The sequence below is a fragment of the Danio rerio genome, chromosome 5 (assembly GCF_049306965.1).
Source record: "Danio rerio strain Tuebingen ecotype United States chromosome 5, GRCz12tu, whole genome shotgun sequence".
NCBI lineage: Eukaryota > Metazoa > Chordata > Actinopteri > Cypriniformes > Danionidae > Danio > Danio rerio.
Genome location: NC_133180.1, coordinates 76,669,233 through 76,687,500, shown reverse-complemented (window position 1 = coordinate 76,687,500; position 18,268 = coordinate 76,669,233). Strand labels below are relative to the sequence as shown.

Below are 18,268 nucleotides of genomic sequence, written 5' to 3'. Positions count from 1 at the left end.
CTTACATTTGTTCTTATGGAAATGTCCGCTAACATTTTAACAAACAATTTAAATCAAATCAGAAGGCTACAAACAGTTAATGATAAACTTCATTGTGATTTTGTTTTAAGTGCATGGATTTATGAGTTAATTCCTCTATTGTCAGCCGCAGTGAACATACTGATCATCAGCCATTCTTGAAGGTTTCCTCTGTGTGTTTTTCAGCCTGAGGTTTTTGTTTGAGGAGCCAATATAGAGATTTTACAACAAATCCCAGCCATTAAATCCCAGTGCATAATCAGCAAATAATCTGTTTGCATTCCCTTTCTATTATGCGCTGATAAACAACAGATTCAAAGCCATGGAGCTCCGTAAACACTGCTGTGGTCTGAGCAGCATAACAAATACGCCACTACAACTGAGAACTCCATCATTTGTAATTCAGTGCTTTTTATGCATTTATTTATGTATTTATTATGCACAAAATCGGTTGAATCTGCAGAATTGAACATAAATGCTTTGTTTCAGCTTTGCTCATCTCTTTTTTGCACTTAAAGATAAAAAAGCTGAAAGATCACATGTACATCAGTATTCACACTCAATACTTTGCTGATGCACCTTTGCCAATGATTACAGCCTCAAGTTTTTTTGTATATGATGCCACAAGCTTGGCACACCTGTCTTTGGGAATTTTTGCCCATTTCCTCTTTGCAGTACCTGTAATATTTATATATACAGTAGGTGAGAGTCCAAAGTGGCTATTAGCGCCGCGTCATACACCGCCGCCTTTTGAAATAGGTGCCGCTCTGTTTTTAGTGTATGACCGCAGTTTGTGAATGAGCCGCCAGGGGGCGCAAAGTGACGGGATGCGAACGGACAGAAATAGCCCATACAGCAGCCTTAAATATGCTACTGTGCTTGTAAGTGAGATTAAACAATAAGTCAAAGCATTATAATTCCTTTATTAATCATTTAAGGTTTGTCAACACCAGGGCCGGAGTGGGACACCTTTTCAGCCCTGGAGTTTCAAGCCTCAGACCGGCCCACCTCAGTTCACGACTGACTATAATTAAAATAAGGTCATTTCCAAATCAGTTTCTAATGACACTATCACGTCTTTTTTTTTTTTTTTTTTAAAAAACAGCTGCTTTAGAACTTCAAATGTTCAACAACCCTAACAGTATTATATGTCTTAACAATAAAAACGAAAACAATAAGTTACTCTAATGAGGATCGAACCCGGGTCCGCGGCGTCTTAACCTAACAAGCTTTATAATCATTAAAATAGATGAAAAGAGAAGAGTAGTGGTAAAATAATGAATAAAAATGCTGTGGTCAAGTAAATAAATAAATTTAAAAAGTGTGACTGCTGAGAGCAAAAGATTCTGGAGCTACGGACACCGGCCCTCGCGGCCAAAAAACGGACCGGCCCACCGGGAATTCTCCCGGTCCTCCCGATTAGCCAATCCGGGCCTGGTCAACACGCTTTATTGCTATTGTAAACTTTTTAAGTGCAAAGAGGATTCGTTTTGGAAAATAGAATTGAAGAAGTAAAAGACAACTAAAATGAAAGCACAAACATTCAGTACAAGTAAGTATGCCTGAATCAAAAAATAAAGCAGTCTTTTAGCCTAAATGTAAAGAGATGTTCAGTGTTTGCTATTTTGGTAGGACTGTTTTAATTTACGTTATTATTTACATTTTCGTTGTTGATTATATTTTACTATTTCATTTCATGTCACAATTATTGTACATAATAATAAACGAATAATGAAAAATAATAAAAACAGGCCTTATTTATTTAAGGACATTGTGGTGAAACACTAAGAAACGGTCAGGCTGCATGGTCTAAAGAGCTTAAGTTGAATGCTGCTTCATAAAATAATTTTGCTGCAGGACATATATTGAGTCTCGCAAGTTTATTTTTAATAGTTTTCAGCTAAGTTTTTTGTTTCAAAACATCAATGTTCTCTTTAAAGTATAACTGTTGCTTTAACTATATGAGCAGTATCACAGCAGTGGCTCGAGGCCGCAGCCTAAGTGCCTTAGGGTCCCACCAGTGACAATATACAGCCATATCACACTGCTTCTCCTGTGATATTGCGTTTATACAACAGATCGATGGCATAATCATGTGTATAATAAAGAAAATGGAAGAGTCTTTTGTAAGAGGAACTACTTTCCTCCACCATTCATTCACATCTGCAGCTGCCGTCAGAACAGCAGAAGCCCTTACTACTTCAGTAACATCCCTTTAGAGCTAGTGTTTGAATGATTCTCTAGCGTAATGTCTAAAGTGAAGACAAAACAGCTGATTTTGCTCACACTTTATAAGGCTGAACAGTATGAAATGCCATCAGTCTACTGAGATTCCCCAGTATTTCTCTGTTGCGATTGGCAGATTACAATAAGTAGCCCTGAAAAGGCCAAAGCAAAGCAAACACTAGCAGATTACTGTGATATAAATAACCGCACTACAACATACAAAAGAGAGAACTCGACTTAGAATGTCATTTACCTGTTTAATACTGATTTAATCAGCTAGAAATGCAAAATAATAATAATAATAATAATAATAAAATAAAAAAATGCTGAGTGTTCTTCCCTGAAGGATTTATTATACGGCTATTTTGTGGCACAGCTATCTTTTCTCTGCTCAGTATGACAGGCTGATTGCCTCAGATGTGCTGAATCTGCAAAATTATAAATATTAAAAATAAAGATAGGCACTATCTTTATAAATAAACTGCATAGTTGCAATCTAAACAACTACACTCTCCTTAAAAAGCCTCAAAAGTACATGATGTTGTCCAACAGCTGCACTATTTGTCAAACTGTAGTTCTGCTGTCACTCTATGCTGGCGGAGTGATACACAAGGGTGAAGAGGCTGTACGACCGCTGTTATTCCAGAATATGGCATGGCTATCAGCTAATCAGAACTGTTGTAAATATATGTAAGACCTCCAAAGTGCATAAATCCAACAAAATCTCCAGAATGTTCTGTTAAAAAGGTACAGGACCTGAAGGAAGCCATCTGTTCAGCGGCTTCAGATGAGCTCAGAGATTTCAGCCTCCACACACAGCACAGAAACCGCCAATAATTGTCTGTCAAAAGTGCTAAAAGGACATGCTGTATCTTTAGCAGCAGTCAAACTGTGAGCGCGAGTGTGTGAGGAGCGTTCACACACGGACTCGTCGTCAGATAATGTTATAAAACACACGCTGAACACACTGTGACAGCTGCTAATGGAAGAAACTGTGAGCTCCGTTTCTCAATCCACTCCAAAAATGAAGACATGACAGCCTTCGCCTCCAGAAACTGTGACATCTTGTATGAATTAATATTGAGAGCGATAAGATCACTGCAGAAAAAATGCTTTGACTATTCCTTTAACTCTGTAGATTTGAAAGCATCTGCCAGAAATGTCTTATATTGCATTCAATAAGCCTGCAGGATTAGATAACTGAACTGAAAAGGTTTAAGTTACTAATACTCTAAATATTTGATGATACTCAATAATATAAGTGCATATGACTCAATATTTAGACACACACACATATATATATATATATATATATATATATATATATATATATATATATATATATATATATATATATATATATATATATATATAAGATTACAGTGGGTTTCCTCAAATGGTTTGAGTTAAATTAACACTGTAGGTGGGATATGAATATATAATTATAGTAATATAGTTTTAATAATACTATACAATTATGTATATTAAAACATGCTGGATAAGTTGGCGGTTCATTCTGCTGTGGCGACCCCGGATTAATAAAGGGACCAAGCCGAAAAGAAAATAATTGAATAAAAATTAAATTTTATTTAATTTTATTTATTTTATTAATTTAAATTACTTAATATTTTTATTTTATTTTATATATTATTTAATTTTATTATTTTATTTAATTGTAATATTTTTATTTTATTTAAATTCAGTTTATTTTATTTTATTTATTTATTTATTTATTTTTGTTCATTTTATTTTATTTTACTGTTATTTTATTCTTTTGTTTCATTTAATTATTTATTTTATTTTATTTAATTATTTTTTATTTTATTTTATTTTATTTTATTTTTCGATTTCATTCTTTTATTTTAATATTTAATTACATTTTGTTTTATTTTTTATTATCTTTTATTTTATTTTCATCCTATTTTATTGTTTAATTTTCTTTAATTTTCTTTATTAATTAATTAAATAAAATTTTGTATTAAATTTTTAGTATTATTCTATTTTTAGTGTTTAATTTTATTTTGATTGTTTTATTTAAATTTATTATTTTCTTTTATTTTCTTTTATTTTTATTGTTTTATTTTGTTTTATTATTTTTGTTAAATGAAAAAAAATCATTATTTTAGTTTTATTTAATTTCATTATATGCTATTATTTTTTTATTTTATTTTATGTTACTATGCTTTATTAATATATATAAATTTATAATTATAAAATTATAATTTAATTTAATTTTATGTTACAACCAATTTCCAGCAGTAAACCACAGTACACATATGTTTTTGGATATTTGTGGTGAAAAAAAAATGAATAAAATACAGTTCACCCATGCATATAATAAGCAGTTTGACCCTTTTCTTCTAAGAGACATGCGAGCATATTTTAGGAACAATCACAGCAGATGAGCTTTTCCACAGCACCATCCATCACTGTATGCAGAGTTACAGACACCATCCACTATACAAACTAAGGTTTAATGTGAAAGGGGGGACATTTACAAGGTCTCATACTTATTTTTTCCTTCTTCTGTAACGATTGATAACCCCATCGTGGAGTTTTTCTTTCCTTAATCCAGCAAATTGGATTGCAATATCTTATTCCCTGCGCTTTGAGTTTACCAAATATGACGCCTTCTGATGCAGACAAACACACAAATGTGGAAAGGGTAAATTGGTGGTCCTGTCACAGGTTGAACCAACATCATTGTGCATCTGACCCTGATTCACAAACAAACTGATACAGAGTCAATGCTGAGACTCAAACCCACAATTTTCCAGTTATTCTCCATCCATGCATTCATTCATAAAACTCACAGCGAGCATCAATGCAGTGACAGATCCAGCACAAAATGTATCTGTCCAGTGCAGTTCTATACAACTAAAAATGCTTTTCATACTTAGTTTTTGTAGTTTTTGTCTTGTCTGTAGTCCAAATATCTACAAATTTACAAAAAATATTGTCTTGTTTTTAGAAATGTGTCAGAATGAAGTGTTTCTTTTAAAACAAGCAGAATATTTTAATAAACAATTAAATTAAATTAAATTAAATTAAATTAAATTAAATTAAATTAAATTAAATTAAATTAAATTAAATTAAATTAAATTAAGTTAAATTAAATTAAATTAAATTAAATTAAATTAAATTAAATTAAATTAAATTAAATTAAATTAAATTGAATTAAATTAAAATCAATTAAATTCTATTAAATTAAATTTAAAATAAATGAATAAATAAATAAGAGCAATAAAATAAAAGTAAAAGTATTAGTAAAAAAAATAAAAAAAAATTAAAAAATAGTAAATAAATGAATCAATAAAAATAAATATATAAATAAAAATGAATAAATGAACAAAAAAATAATAAATATAAAAAATAAATATAGAAATAATAAATAATTAAAAAAATGAATAAAAATATAAATACCATAAAAATAAAATAAATATAGAAATAATTGCAATTAATTAAAAATACTAAAATAAATAAATAAATTAATTAATTAATTAAAAAATAAAATAAAATTAAATTAAAATAAATGTAAATAAATAAATAAAACAATTGCAATTAAATAAAAATAATAAAGCAATAAACAAACAAACAAACAAACAAACAAGCAAACAAACAAGCAATCAAATAAATAGATAAATAAATAGATAAATAAATAAATAGATAAATAAATAAATAAATAAATAAATAAATAAATAAATAAATAAATAAATAAATAAATAAATAAATAAATAAATAAATAAATAAATAAATAAATAAATAAATAATAAAAGTAAAGTACATTGGACACGAAACAAGACACAGGAAAGCATTTTTTTCGTGTATTCATGCATTCAATGCTGCATGTTTTATCAGCTTTACATCAGAATCAAACCTACGACTCTGGCTTTGCTCGTATCATTACAGCTGCATTGTTGGTGTATTACTTTACAGTGGTGTAATCCAGTGAACAAGGGTTTTGAAACAAGCATTAGGGCCCTGTAAACAAGTGTTGATGGTGTATTGTGCTATTGCATCAGTGTTTTAGCCTCAGGGAGGAGTGGAATAAGTTGTAGCTTGTATGGTTTTCTCCATCATGCGGGATGTGTAGTTTTACAGCAGCTTTTCCACACTAAAAGATTAAAGCTAATGTTTTTTTTTTATTATTATTATTTTTTATATTGTATTGTGCAACTCCCACTGACTCTTGAAACATCATAGGGAAATGTGAAAGGCTTTATAAATGATGAGTCAGTTCTATGATTTATGAAACATTGTTATACTTATTTTTCAATTAATTTAACAGTTTATTTATATTTATTATTAATAATATTATTACACTATCATTATTCTTAACAAATAACAGAAATCATTCCTAAATGTTCCTGTAAAACAGTGTAACTGGAGTGATATGCTAAGATCAGTAGGAATCTTTTGCTTGAATATTAATTATAGAATACAATATATATATATATATATATATATATATATATATATATATATATATATATATATATATATATATATATATATATATAGCATGCATGTAAAACGGCAACTATAACCATCCATATATTTAACATCTTCTATAAACCATATTAAAACCAACACAATGTAAGTAGAGTTTCTGCATCTGTAGTCAAATGGCCTGAATTGACCCACACTGACATATACTGCACTTTTTAACGGATTCATTCCACAGGAATAAAGCTCTGTTGGGAAATAATATGAAAGCTAGCGACGACTGACAATTAAGCAGAGCCGAGAGTAATGACGGAGGATTAAAATGCACTTCTGCTTATTGTGTTCTGCCGTCTGACAAATGGGCTTTAATGGCAACAATCACACACTCCAGTGCAGTTCATCTCGAATTTACATCAAACTGAAGACGTCTCCTCATTCTGATCTGTTACATCCCATCATCAACGCAGAGCTGATCAAACACTGGTTAACCTCTGATACTGGAAGATTCCCTCTGCTTTCCTTTGTCAGGCTTTCTTCACATACTTACACATCATTCATCCATTTACTCATTTGTCTTCGGCTTAGTCCATTAATTATCAGAGGTTTCCACTGTGGAATGAACCGCCAACTATTCCAGCATATGTTTTATGCAGCGGATGCCCTTCCAGCCGCAACCCAGTGCTGGGAAACACCCATACACACTCACATTCACACACACTCATACTCTACAGCCAGTTTAGTTCATCAGTTCCCTATAGCGCATGGTGTGAAAACGACCCAAAGACGGCAGAAACTGGTACAGTTTCATTTGTTTGCCCTTGGTGTGGACCAAATGAACCAAACTACAGATGTGAAAGCATCCTCAGTGTCTGTTTATTATAAATGTACTGCAAATGGATCCTCCTTTGTCAGATCCGTCATTACACCCCTTAAGCCAGTGGTTCCCAACCCTTTTTTGTCTGAGACCCCCTTTTTCCCCGGAAAATATTGTGAGGCCCCCTCCACATTTAATGATATTATCGCTCTTATAAGTTTGCAGTAATAATGACAAAAAAAATGTTGTTTTCAAACAAATGGTATGTTTATTAATATATCTAGATATGTTTATGCACAAATAATAGAATAATGTTTCCCAGAGATGGGTTGTAGCTGGAAGGGCATTCGCTGCATAAAACTTAAGTTGGCGGTTCATTCCACTGTGGAGACCCGGGATTAATAAAGGGATTAAGCCGAAAATGAATGAATGAATGAATGAACAATAGCATAAAGTAAAATATAAAAGCAAAACATCAGTAGGCCATTTGTACAGTAACTGAAAAATTGAAGCCTTTGACCTTTAAATTGACCCTATTTCAAATTAAATAACAAAAATATCAGTATTCACACTGGTGTATAAGGGGAAAAATAATATAGGCTATCACAATTTACTACTTGCATGTTATTTGTTATGCTCTACCAATTAGTTTGAGGATTGCTGTGAGGCGAATCAGTGAGACTCTGTCTTTTGATTTCATAGGTTACTATGGGAACATCAACCGGTTTTCTCGGAGGATGACAAGCTGACAAAACATTGCTGTCGCCCTGATACATGTTTTGTTTATGGAGAGAAAAGTACAAAGCACTGCGGTGTTTGTGTGTTTTGTGTTTGTCTGAGAAAATTGAAAATTAAGCTGCGTCCCAAATGGCACACTATACACTATGCACTCATGCACTATGCACTTATGCACTTACACACTCAACAGGATAGTATATGTATATAGTGGCGTCCCAAATGGCACACTAATGTTTTTTTACTAAGCGGAAATTCAAACCGTTTCCCTGATGACGTTTGACGGTCGCTAAATCAGTGAAATAAATGACTGAGGTATCAAATAATACCTGCCGCGAGTATTGCCGCATTCACCATCGGGAGGCGCTATAATCACTCTCGTAGGAGAATTTTGCTTTCACAATCCAAAATAAATGAAGTAATCCAACATGTGCCGATAGCTCCGCCCCTTCCGATACATAAGCAAACCTGCGGTCGTTGAGTGTGTGAAGTGTCCATCATTACACACTTCATTTTAGCGGCTGAATGAGTGCATCATGCAGGTCATTAAAGTGCACTTATTATTTTTAGAGTTTTCAGTGTGAACGCACTACTTACACTATTTATACTACAAAATGGTGTAGAATAGTGCACAAGTATGCGATTTGGGACGCAGCTTTAGTCTTACCGAAATGTGAATATTCCATACAAGCTTAATTCGGTTAATTCTTGTCACGTGGCTCGCAGTGCGATTGCATCGCGGATAGGGAAACTGGTGTGAGCGTGTTATGCCGCACCTTAATTGAAAACAACAAACTTGTGCAAACACTACAAACGCGATATGCCGCCGTCATTTGCAATCTCTATCAGTTGATCTTCTTGCACAAACATGGTGGATTCACCTGATTCGTTGACAAGTGGGTCGCAGATCTATTCCTTTGCAGTTCGTGGGTCCTTCACTGAGCCTTTTTCCCTTAGCAAAGAAACTTTCTAAAGACGTCTGTTTCTTACTCATTTTGCTGCTTGTGTGTTAAATTTTGGTGCTCAAGTGACTAAAACAAGCCCCATTAATGGGGCGGTCCCTAATGAAAAATCCAGCTTAAACCAGCCTAGGCTGGTTGGCTGGTTTTAGCTGGTCGACCAGGCTGGTTTTAGAGGGGTTTTGGCCATATCCAGGCTGGTTTCCAGCCATTTCCAGCCTGGTCTTAGCTGGTCAGGCTGGGAGATGACCAGCTAAAACCAGCTTGACCAGCCTAGCCAGGCTGGGAGCCCAGCCAAAACCAGCTATGTCCAGCTTAAACCAGGGTGGTCAAGCTGGTTTTAGCTGGATTTAGCAGGTCATTCTCCAGCCTGACCAGCTAAGACCAGGCTGGAAATAGCTGGAAACCAGCCTGGAAATGGCCAAAACCCCTCTAAAACCAGGCTGGTCAACACTGAAAAAAATAATTCAGAGATGTTTCCTTGGATTTACTCAATTTGTTTACGTTAAGGGGTTGTAAACAATTTATTTGTGTTGAATTTAAACAAACAAATTAAGTTGAACATTATTAAACTTAATTTGTTTGTTTAAATTCAACACAGATAAATTGTTTGCAACAGTTCTGCATGCAACACTTTTTTCAGTGAACCAGCTAAAACCAGCCAACCAGCCTAGGCTGGTTTAAGCTGGATTTTTCAGCAGGGGTATGCCAGAGAATATGCAAAATTTTTCAAAATAAAAGACTTTTCAAAATAAAGGATCGTTTAGACTCAGATAATAAATAAAATGGAAATAATAATGGTTTCATGTGTGGCCCCGTACCAATTGATCCACAGACTGGTGGTTGAGGACCATTGAGCTACGGAATGAAATGAACTAAGGCAACATGATCATTCTAATTGTCCACTGCTAAGAGTTTTTTTAAATATGACCAGGCGCCCTTGTGGGCCGTGACCCCCTGTTGTGAACCGCTGCCTTAAGCATTTGTTTTGGATTGTCTCCCGAACAAACCACTGTTATACAATGACTTGCCTAATTACTCTAACTTTACCCTAATTAACCTAGTGAAGTCTTGAATGTCACTTTAAGCTGAATACTAGTGTCTTCAAGAATATCTAGTCAAATATTATGTGCTGTCATCATGACAAATATACAAGAAATCCGTTATTTAAATAAATAAAGGTGCCTCTATACCCACCCAAACCTCCTGTAAATGCCATCTTGCTAATTCTGCCAGAATTGCTTTAAAATGTTGTCAGAGAAATGTCAGAGGCAGACAAATAAAGAACAAAAATAAAGCAATTTCCTGCTTTTAAGGACAGAAAAGCGCATTGATCAAACACTTAGTATAATATGACATTTCTTGACACTTTAACAGTCTCTATGTTCCTCAGTGGAGAGAGAGAGATGCTTTTTGTTTGTTTTTTAGTGTATTTTTGAAGGTGTGTGTGTGTTCCAGCAGGTGATAACAGGTCATGTTAACCGGCAGATCCTTCACTTCTTGTTCTCTCGCCCTCTGGAAGAGACCCGTCCTATTGATTTGAATGGATAAAAGATCAAAGATGGACAGCCGGAGCGCCGGTGCTGTGTTTGCTTTTAAAAGCCCACCGATGAGATCGAAACAACCACACATTCTCACTTCACAGACGTCTCAGAAACTCAAAAATGGACAGTCTGGGGGAAAAAATGAAGAATAAAAACTCTGGAGCAGCTCAATCTTTTACAGATTTCCTGAACTGACTGATGAACAGTTCAAGACCAAATCAAGACCTTTTTTTTTTTGGGATCCAACAACTGGTTTAACCAGGAGATAATATAATAGTTACTGTAGAATGCATTTTAGGGACGACACGGTGTCTCAGTGGTTAGCACTGTGGCCTCACAGTAGGAAGGCTGCTGGTTCGAGTCCCGGCTGGGTCAGTTGGCATTTTTGTACGGAGTTTGCAAGTTCTCCCCGTGTTGTCGTGGGTTTCCTCCGTGTGCTCCGGTTTCCCCCTACAGTCCAAACACATTCGCTATAGGGGAAATGATGAACTAAATTGGCCATAGTGTATGAATGTGAGTATGAATGAGAGTGTTGGGTGTTTTCCAGCTCTGGGTTGCAGCTAGAAGGGCATCCACTTGATAGTGTTGGGTGTTTCCCAGTACTGGGTTGCAGCTAGAAGGGCATCCACTTGAGAGTGTTGGGTGTTTTCCAGCTCTGGGTTGCAGCTAGAAGGGCATCCACTTGATAGTGTTGGGTGTTTTCCAGTTCTGGGTTGCAGCTAGAAGGGCATCCACTTGATAGTGTTGGGTGTTTTCCAGTACTGGGTTGCAGCTAGAAGGGCATCCACTTGAGAGTGTTGGGTGTTTTCCAGCTCTGGGTTGCAGCTAGAAGGGCATCCACTTGATAGTGTTGGGTGTTTTCCAGTTCTGGGTTGCAGCTAGAAGGGCATCCCCTTGAGAGTGTTGGGTGTTTCCCAGTACTGGGTTGCAGCCAGAAGGGCATCCACTTGAGAGTGTTGGGTGTTTCCCAGTACTGGGTTGCAGCCAGAAGGGCATCCACTTGAGTGTTGGGTGTTTCCCAGTACTGGGTTGCAGCTAGAAGGGCATCCACTTGATAGTGTTGGGTGTTTTCCAGTACTGGGTTGCAGCTAGAAGGGCATCCACTTGAGAGTGTTGGGTGTTTCCCAGTACTGGGTTGCAGCCAGAAGGGCATCCACTTGAGAGTGTTGGGTGTTTCCCAGTACTGGGTTGCAGCTAGAAGGGCATCCACTTGATAGTGTTGGGTGTTTTCCAGTACTGGGTTGCAGCTAGAAGGGCATCCACTTGAGAGTGTTGGGTGTTTCCCAGTACTGGGTTGCAGCCAGAAGGGCATCCACTTGAGAGTGTTGGGTGTTTCCCAGTACTGGGTTGCAGCTAGAAGGGCATCCACTTGATAGTGTTGGGTGTTTTCCAGTACTGGGTTGCAGCTAGAAGGGCATCCACTTGAGAGTGTTGGGTGTTTCCCAGTACTGGGTTGCAGCTAGAAGGGCATCCACTGTGTAAAACATTTGCTGGGATAGTTGGCGGTTCATTCCGCTGTGATGACTCCTGATGAATAAAGAGTCTAAGTCGAAAGAAAATGATTTTTTTACAGTACCTTGCTGCAATGTCATTAACTATAAGTCTGGTTTATTCGTAAATACAAATTAAGAGCCTTTCATGTTGTATAGATAGAAATCACTGCTTTGTCCTTGTAAATAACATATAAAGTTAACTAAACTTTTGCCTAAAGGGTTTAGCGTGACTTGAGGCATAAGTTGATTGGTTGCTCCCTTGTGTGGACGGTCCAATGGCATTTTTAACTCGATTTTTTATTTTTTTTTTCAACTCAAGAAAAGCATGCGGCAAGAGAAAAAGAAAACCAAGTGGCAGATAGATAGATAGATAGATAGATAGATAGATAGATAGATAGATAGACAGACAGACAGACAGACAGACAGACAGACAGACAGACAGACAGACAGACAGACAGACAGATAGATAGATAGATAGATAGATAGATAGATAGAGACGGAGGGACAGACGGACGGACAGACTATAGATAGAGAATAAGTAATTAAGAAAAAGATGATGATGGATGGATGGATGGATGGATGGATGGATGGATGGATGGAATTAAGAAAGAAAGAAAGTAATACAACTACCACAAACAAATTTTGTCCCCACACAGTCTGATCATGAAATATTAAATAATAACGACACAAATAACAAAGCAAAGCACCAAAATAACATGGTTTTCTGGTTTATTTAACGTTTGTCTATTTATTTGTCCATTAGTTGCTTGTTTAAATTGTGATTTATGTATATTCATTTCTGTGCTTCAAACTTATTTAAAGTGGCACTACTGTTCCCCCATAAACAACATTATGAAGAAAGAAAGAAAGAAAGAAAGAAAGAAAGAAAGAAAGAAAGAAAGAAAGAAAGAAAGAAAGAAAGAAAGAAAGAAAGAAAGAAAAAGATTAGATCAGATGGATGAATGGATGAATGGATGGATGGATGGATGGATGGATGGATGGATTGATGGATGGATGGATGGATGGATGGATGGATGGATGGATGGATGGATTGATGGATGGATGGATGGATGGATGGATGGATGGATGGATGGATGGATGGATGGATTGATTGACCGACCGACCGACCGACTGACTAATTCCTGATTTCCAGCCAGCTCCAGATACAGTATTACATGTTTATATGTGGACTTTTCAAATCTGTTGAATTCATCCCTGCAGGATTATCCAGAGGGAAGTAGCTCTGTCTACAGTGTTGTTCTGTTGTTTATTTATTAACCTCTGGACAGTCAAGTTTAGTAGTAGACAGTAGTGTATCTCTGACCCTTCTACACAGTCAGAACTTGTGTTTTATCTCCGCCAGAATTGCCCAGTACTTGTGTATGTTTTTAGTTTGTCTGTGTTTTGACCCTGCGTCCCTTTGGGCCTGACCCTTCTGCATTTGGACGGGTTGTTGTTGTATATATATATATATATATATATATATGTATATATATATATATATATATATATATATATATATATATATATATATATATATATATATATATATCAAATTTATTTATTTTTTTATTTTGTTATTATTATTTTTTTATTATTTATTTTGTGTGACCTGAAGTCTTCCTGTTGCTGGATTTAAAACTTGAACCAATCCTTCATGTTCTGGCCATTGTGTATCTGCTGTTTTATTTGATGGTTTTCTAGTTACTCTAGTTTTTTTCTGAAAGTCTTGATAACAACATCGTGGAGTTACACTTTAATTATTTCACCAAATAGGATTGTATAACAATGATTGGTTGTACTCTCTCATTCACTGTGCTCCATAGTTAACTATGACGACACCTGCTAATGTGTAAAGGGTCCTTTGATTTATATTGCGACCACATGAAGGAATTGTGTGGAACTAATATCTTTCACTCCTGCTGTATCTGATATGTGTGTTTGCGTGTGATTTTACAGGGATAATAACTTCATCAAGGACTTTCCTCAGCTGGCGGACGGGCTGATGGTGATTCCTCTGCCGGTGGAGGAGCAGTGTAGAGGAGTGCTGTCAGAGCCACTGCCCAACCTGCAGCTGCTCTCAGGTCAGTCGTACACCACATATGATGGATATCAACCAGATGTTTAATATTAATCAGCATCATCATTTGTGTTGGCGTTACAGGGGATGCCCAGTTCAGTGAAGCCACGGGATATCCCATGATGCAGCAGTGGAGGGTTCGGAGTAACCTGTACAAAGTGAAGCTCAGTGCCATCACATTGTCCACAGGTGTGCATGAAAAACAACTGATAATCCTCCTGCATGTGTGTGTGTGTTCAGAGCAGTTACACTTAGGCCGTACTCACACTAGGTACAGTTGCCTCGAACTGTGCCAAAGCATGCTTGTCCCCCCTCCCGTCTGCCCCGACGGCCCGCACTCACACCACAATCGGGCCTGGGCACGCTTACGTCATCGATGCTGCGCTGTTCAGTGAGAAGCGCGCTCTTACTCAGCAGCACAGTGGAGGTTTCTCTAGTTATATCGTTTCAGTCGTTTGATATGCAGTGACATGCAGTCAAATATTTCGCCAAACAGTCCTTAGGGATGCGGGGACACGTAGTCAGATATTTCACCGAACAGATCCACCAATTTTGGCGCTCATAAACAATCATAAAGCTCTCGTGCTGCAGGAATGAGGAGGTCTGCTGAAGGCGCGCAGCTGACGTGCAGTGAGAGTTTTGCGTATTTAATAAACTACGGCAGTTTGCGTTCACTGAACAGTAAGAATGATTAATAAATCCATATGAAACTGTCCCTTAAAAGTCACGTATCGCTTTTAGTTTCGGGCTTTGCCGCGTTTTGCACTCACACACAAGCGTACCGCGCCAAAGCCCAAGTGAACCGGGCTCAGGCACACCTCTTCCAACCGGGCCAGGGCCGGCCAAGTGAACCGCGCTCAGGCCCACCTCTTCCAACCGGGCCAGGGCCGGCCAAGTGAACCGTGCTTGAGCCCTATTCAGCGCACTCACACTTCTCAAACGATTTGGGAAACGGGCCTGGGCACGGTACGGATGGCATAGTGTGAGTAGGCCCTAAAAAGCCACAAGCCTTAAATGGATCTGTTCAGAGAGATATTTGAAGAAATGCTCATGTGTTTTGTTTAGTTGTACCTATTTATACAATAGGGAAACTATCAGATTGTCAATCATTCATGGAGGTCAAACTTTGAAGTGCATGTGAAGTTTACTTTGAGATTTGCACATTTCATTATATAAATATTTCCCACAAGATGTTGAACAGATTCAGGAATTTCTCACAGTATTTCCTATAATATTTTTTCTTATGGAGAAACTCTTTTTTGGTTTATTTCGGCTAGAATTAAAGCAGTTTTTCATTTTTTTAAAGACATTTTAAGGTCAATATTAATAGCCCCTTTAAGCAATATTTGTTTTCGATAGTCTACAGAACAAACCACTGTTATACAATGACTTGCCTAATTACCCTAACTTTACCCTAATTACTAGGGATGTAACAATATTGTAAATACCGTCATACCGCAATAGCAATTTCTTTCAATAATACCGTGGTTGTGACTCAATAAAATCATAGGTCTTTTGGTGAAAAGTTTGCTTAGGGGAATGGAGCGAATGGAAGGAAGCGGAAACTACAAATTTCATCAGCCCAGGCGTGGCCATCATCCTTTGCGGTCTGTTGTCGCTACAGATCCAGTAATGCAGAAGGGTGTTGCTAGTCGTGGGCAAAGAAAAAGAGCTAAAAATGGTCGAACCTAAAGCGGGTTTTAAATCAGATGTGTGGAAGCATTTCGGTTTCTCTCTGAAAAGAAACAAGAAATAAGAAAAGGTGACAGAAAAAAGGGTATGCAGGCACTGCCAGACTGTGCTGAAATACAAGTCGGGGAATACGACTAACATGATGGGGATTCTTTTAGTCAAGGGGACTGCAGAACACAGCACACTGCTCAGATTGATGCAGACATTGACTTGTACCACCAAGAGACCTCTATCTCACTCATGGCTTGTCCTTTCGAGTGGTGTTTTTTTTTTTTTTTACATGTTTTAATATTTTTTTGTTATTAAAATTAAATAATTTAAGTTCCTGTTTGAATGTCATTGATCTGTTCAGTGTTGAGGTAAGCTGAACATTCTAGCACTTTTTTTGAGTCTCTTCAATAGTTTTGTTTTTCCTTTAAATTATTCAATATATACCGTACCGTGCCATTCATACCGAGGTATTACCGTATCGTGAAATTTTGATACCGTTACATCCCTACTAATTACCCTAGTGAAGCCTTTAAATGTCACGTTAATCCAGTAAAATATTATGTGCTGTCGTCAGTTATTAGAGATGAGTTATTAAAACTATTATGTTTTAAACTGTACTTTTAAAATAACATTGTATAGCTTATCATTGAAAATGAATGAGGGGAACCAAATCTTCAGGAAAAAAAAGGATACAGGAACTATTTCACTGTCAGAGCGGTGAAATGTAGATGTAATAAAGTACATTTCTCTGGACTCTTAAAAGGTCCGCTGACTGGAAAGTAATATTTGACAATAATAAATCAGATCCCCTCTCTCTCTCTCTTTTCTTGTGTGGTGGTGATTTTGCTCAGATTTCTCCAAGGTGTTGAAATCCCTGACGGCGGACAGCACACGGGATGATCTGCTGGCGTTTATCCAGCAATACGGCAGTCATTATATCTCTGAAGCGCTCTACGGATCTGAACTCACCTGCAACATCTACTTCCCCAGCAAGAAGTCCCAGCAGCAGCTCTGGCTCCAGTACCAGAAAGGTAGGAGAATGGAGAGATCGGGGGATCCTCGTAAACAAATAAATAAACTATTTACCTTCCTTGTGCATTTAAGGGTCTAGAGCAGGGGTGGTCAACCCTGTTCCTGAAGAGCCACCCTTGTGCAGATTTCAGTTGCAACCCATATCGAACACACCTGCCTGTAATCATCACGTGGTGTTCAGGTCCTAGTTAATTGGTTCAGGTGTGTTTGATATGGGTAGCAACTGAAATCTGCAGGAAGGTGGCTCTCCAGGAACAGGGTTGGCCACCCCTGGTCTAGTGGATCCTAAAATTAATGTTCTTTAAAATAATTAAGGCTGAAATGTTTTCGATGCACTTGGTGGAAAACTGAAACAAACAATGCATTTTGGTCAGATTCTATTCTCCATTGTCACCCAGTGGTCTTTTTATGAAGATCTCTCATTATTATTTATGGGGGAAAAACAAATAATAATCTGATTGGCTGTTTCTCAATATGCGTTCTTCAGCGGTCTTGCGTCCTCGTGTTCTCGTGAAACGTCATCATCAGCTGCCTAAGTTCAGTTCCAATACTCAAGACCGCAAGTACGGAGGATGCGTGAAACTTCCCGGATGTGTTCTTGATATCGAGGACGCACTGATGCAGACTTGAGCACCGAACTCGCTCTGGAAGTCCCAGAAGTCATTGTGACTGGAGGTGGGAAGCGCTGCATTTTATTTAGATTTATTATTAAAGTTCAGAGATATCACTTATTTACCTCAGGAGTTTCCCTAAATGAAACGGTGAAAGTTAACATTAACATGAACATCTTAATAGAGGAATAAACACATTAAGGGTTGTTTGTTTGCTGAAATTCGTATTAAAATCTGTTTTATTTATATTGTGCAGAGTATATTTCTAATGTTTTTATGCAAAGTATATATTTTGAAAAGGGGAAAAACAATAAATCGTTGTATGAGTGCTGTAATGTTTAAATAATTTCCATTTAAAACACGTGAAGGTCACATGACCATCAGGAAGAACGCAGCATCCCATTTCTCAAAGGACGCGTTCTCTGTCCTCGCGGTCTCCTGAGTTCGTTCTTCCGAGGACACCTGGCAAGACCGCTCTCCACAAGAATGCAAGTCCGTTCCCTACATTCTTGGAATTGAGAAACAGCCTTAGAGTTTTAAAATTAGAGTTGAAACTGAAAGCAAAATATCTGGATGCTCTTGGCCGAAAACTGAAACCGAAAATGCTTTTTAGTTAAATTCTGCCCC

General features: G+C 36.8%; 1 protein-coding gene across 1 annotated transcript in view; it reads left to right on the top strand.

Moving 5' to 3' along the window:
• astn2 (astrotactin 2) overlaps window positions 1–18,268 on the top strand; it is a 574,772-nt gene that overhangs the window by 443,800 nt on the left and 112,704 nt on the right. The window contains exons 14-16 of the mRNA XM_073951693.1: window positions 14,195–14,319; window positions 14,400–14,504; window positions 16,850–17,029. Coding sequence (XP_073807794.1) covers window positions 14,195–14,319; window positions 14,400–14,504; window positions 16,850–17,029 — 410 coding nt within the window. The remainder of the gene's footprint in view (window positions 1–14,194; window positions 14,320–14,399; window positions 14,505–16,849; window positions 17,030–18,268) is intronic.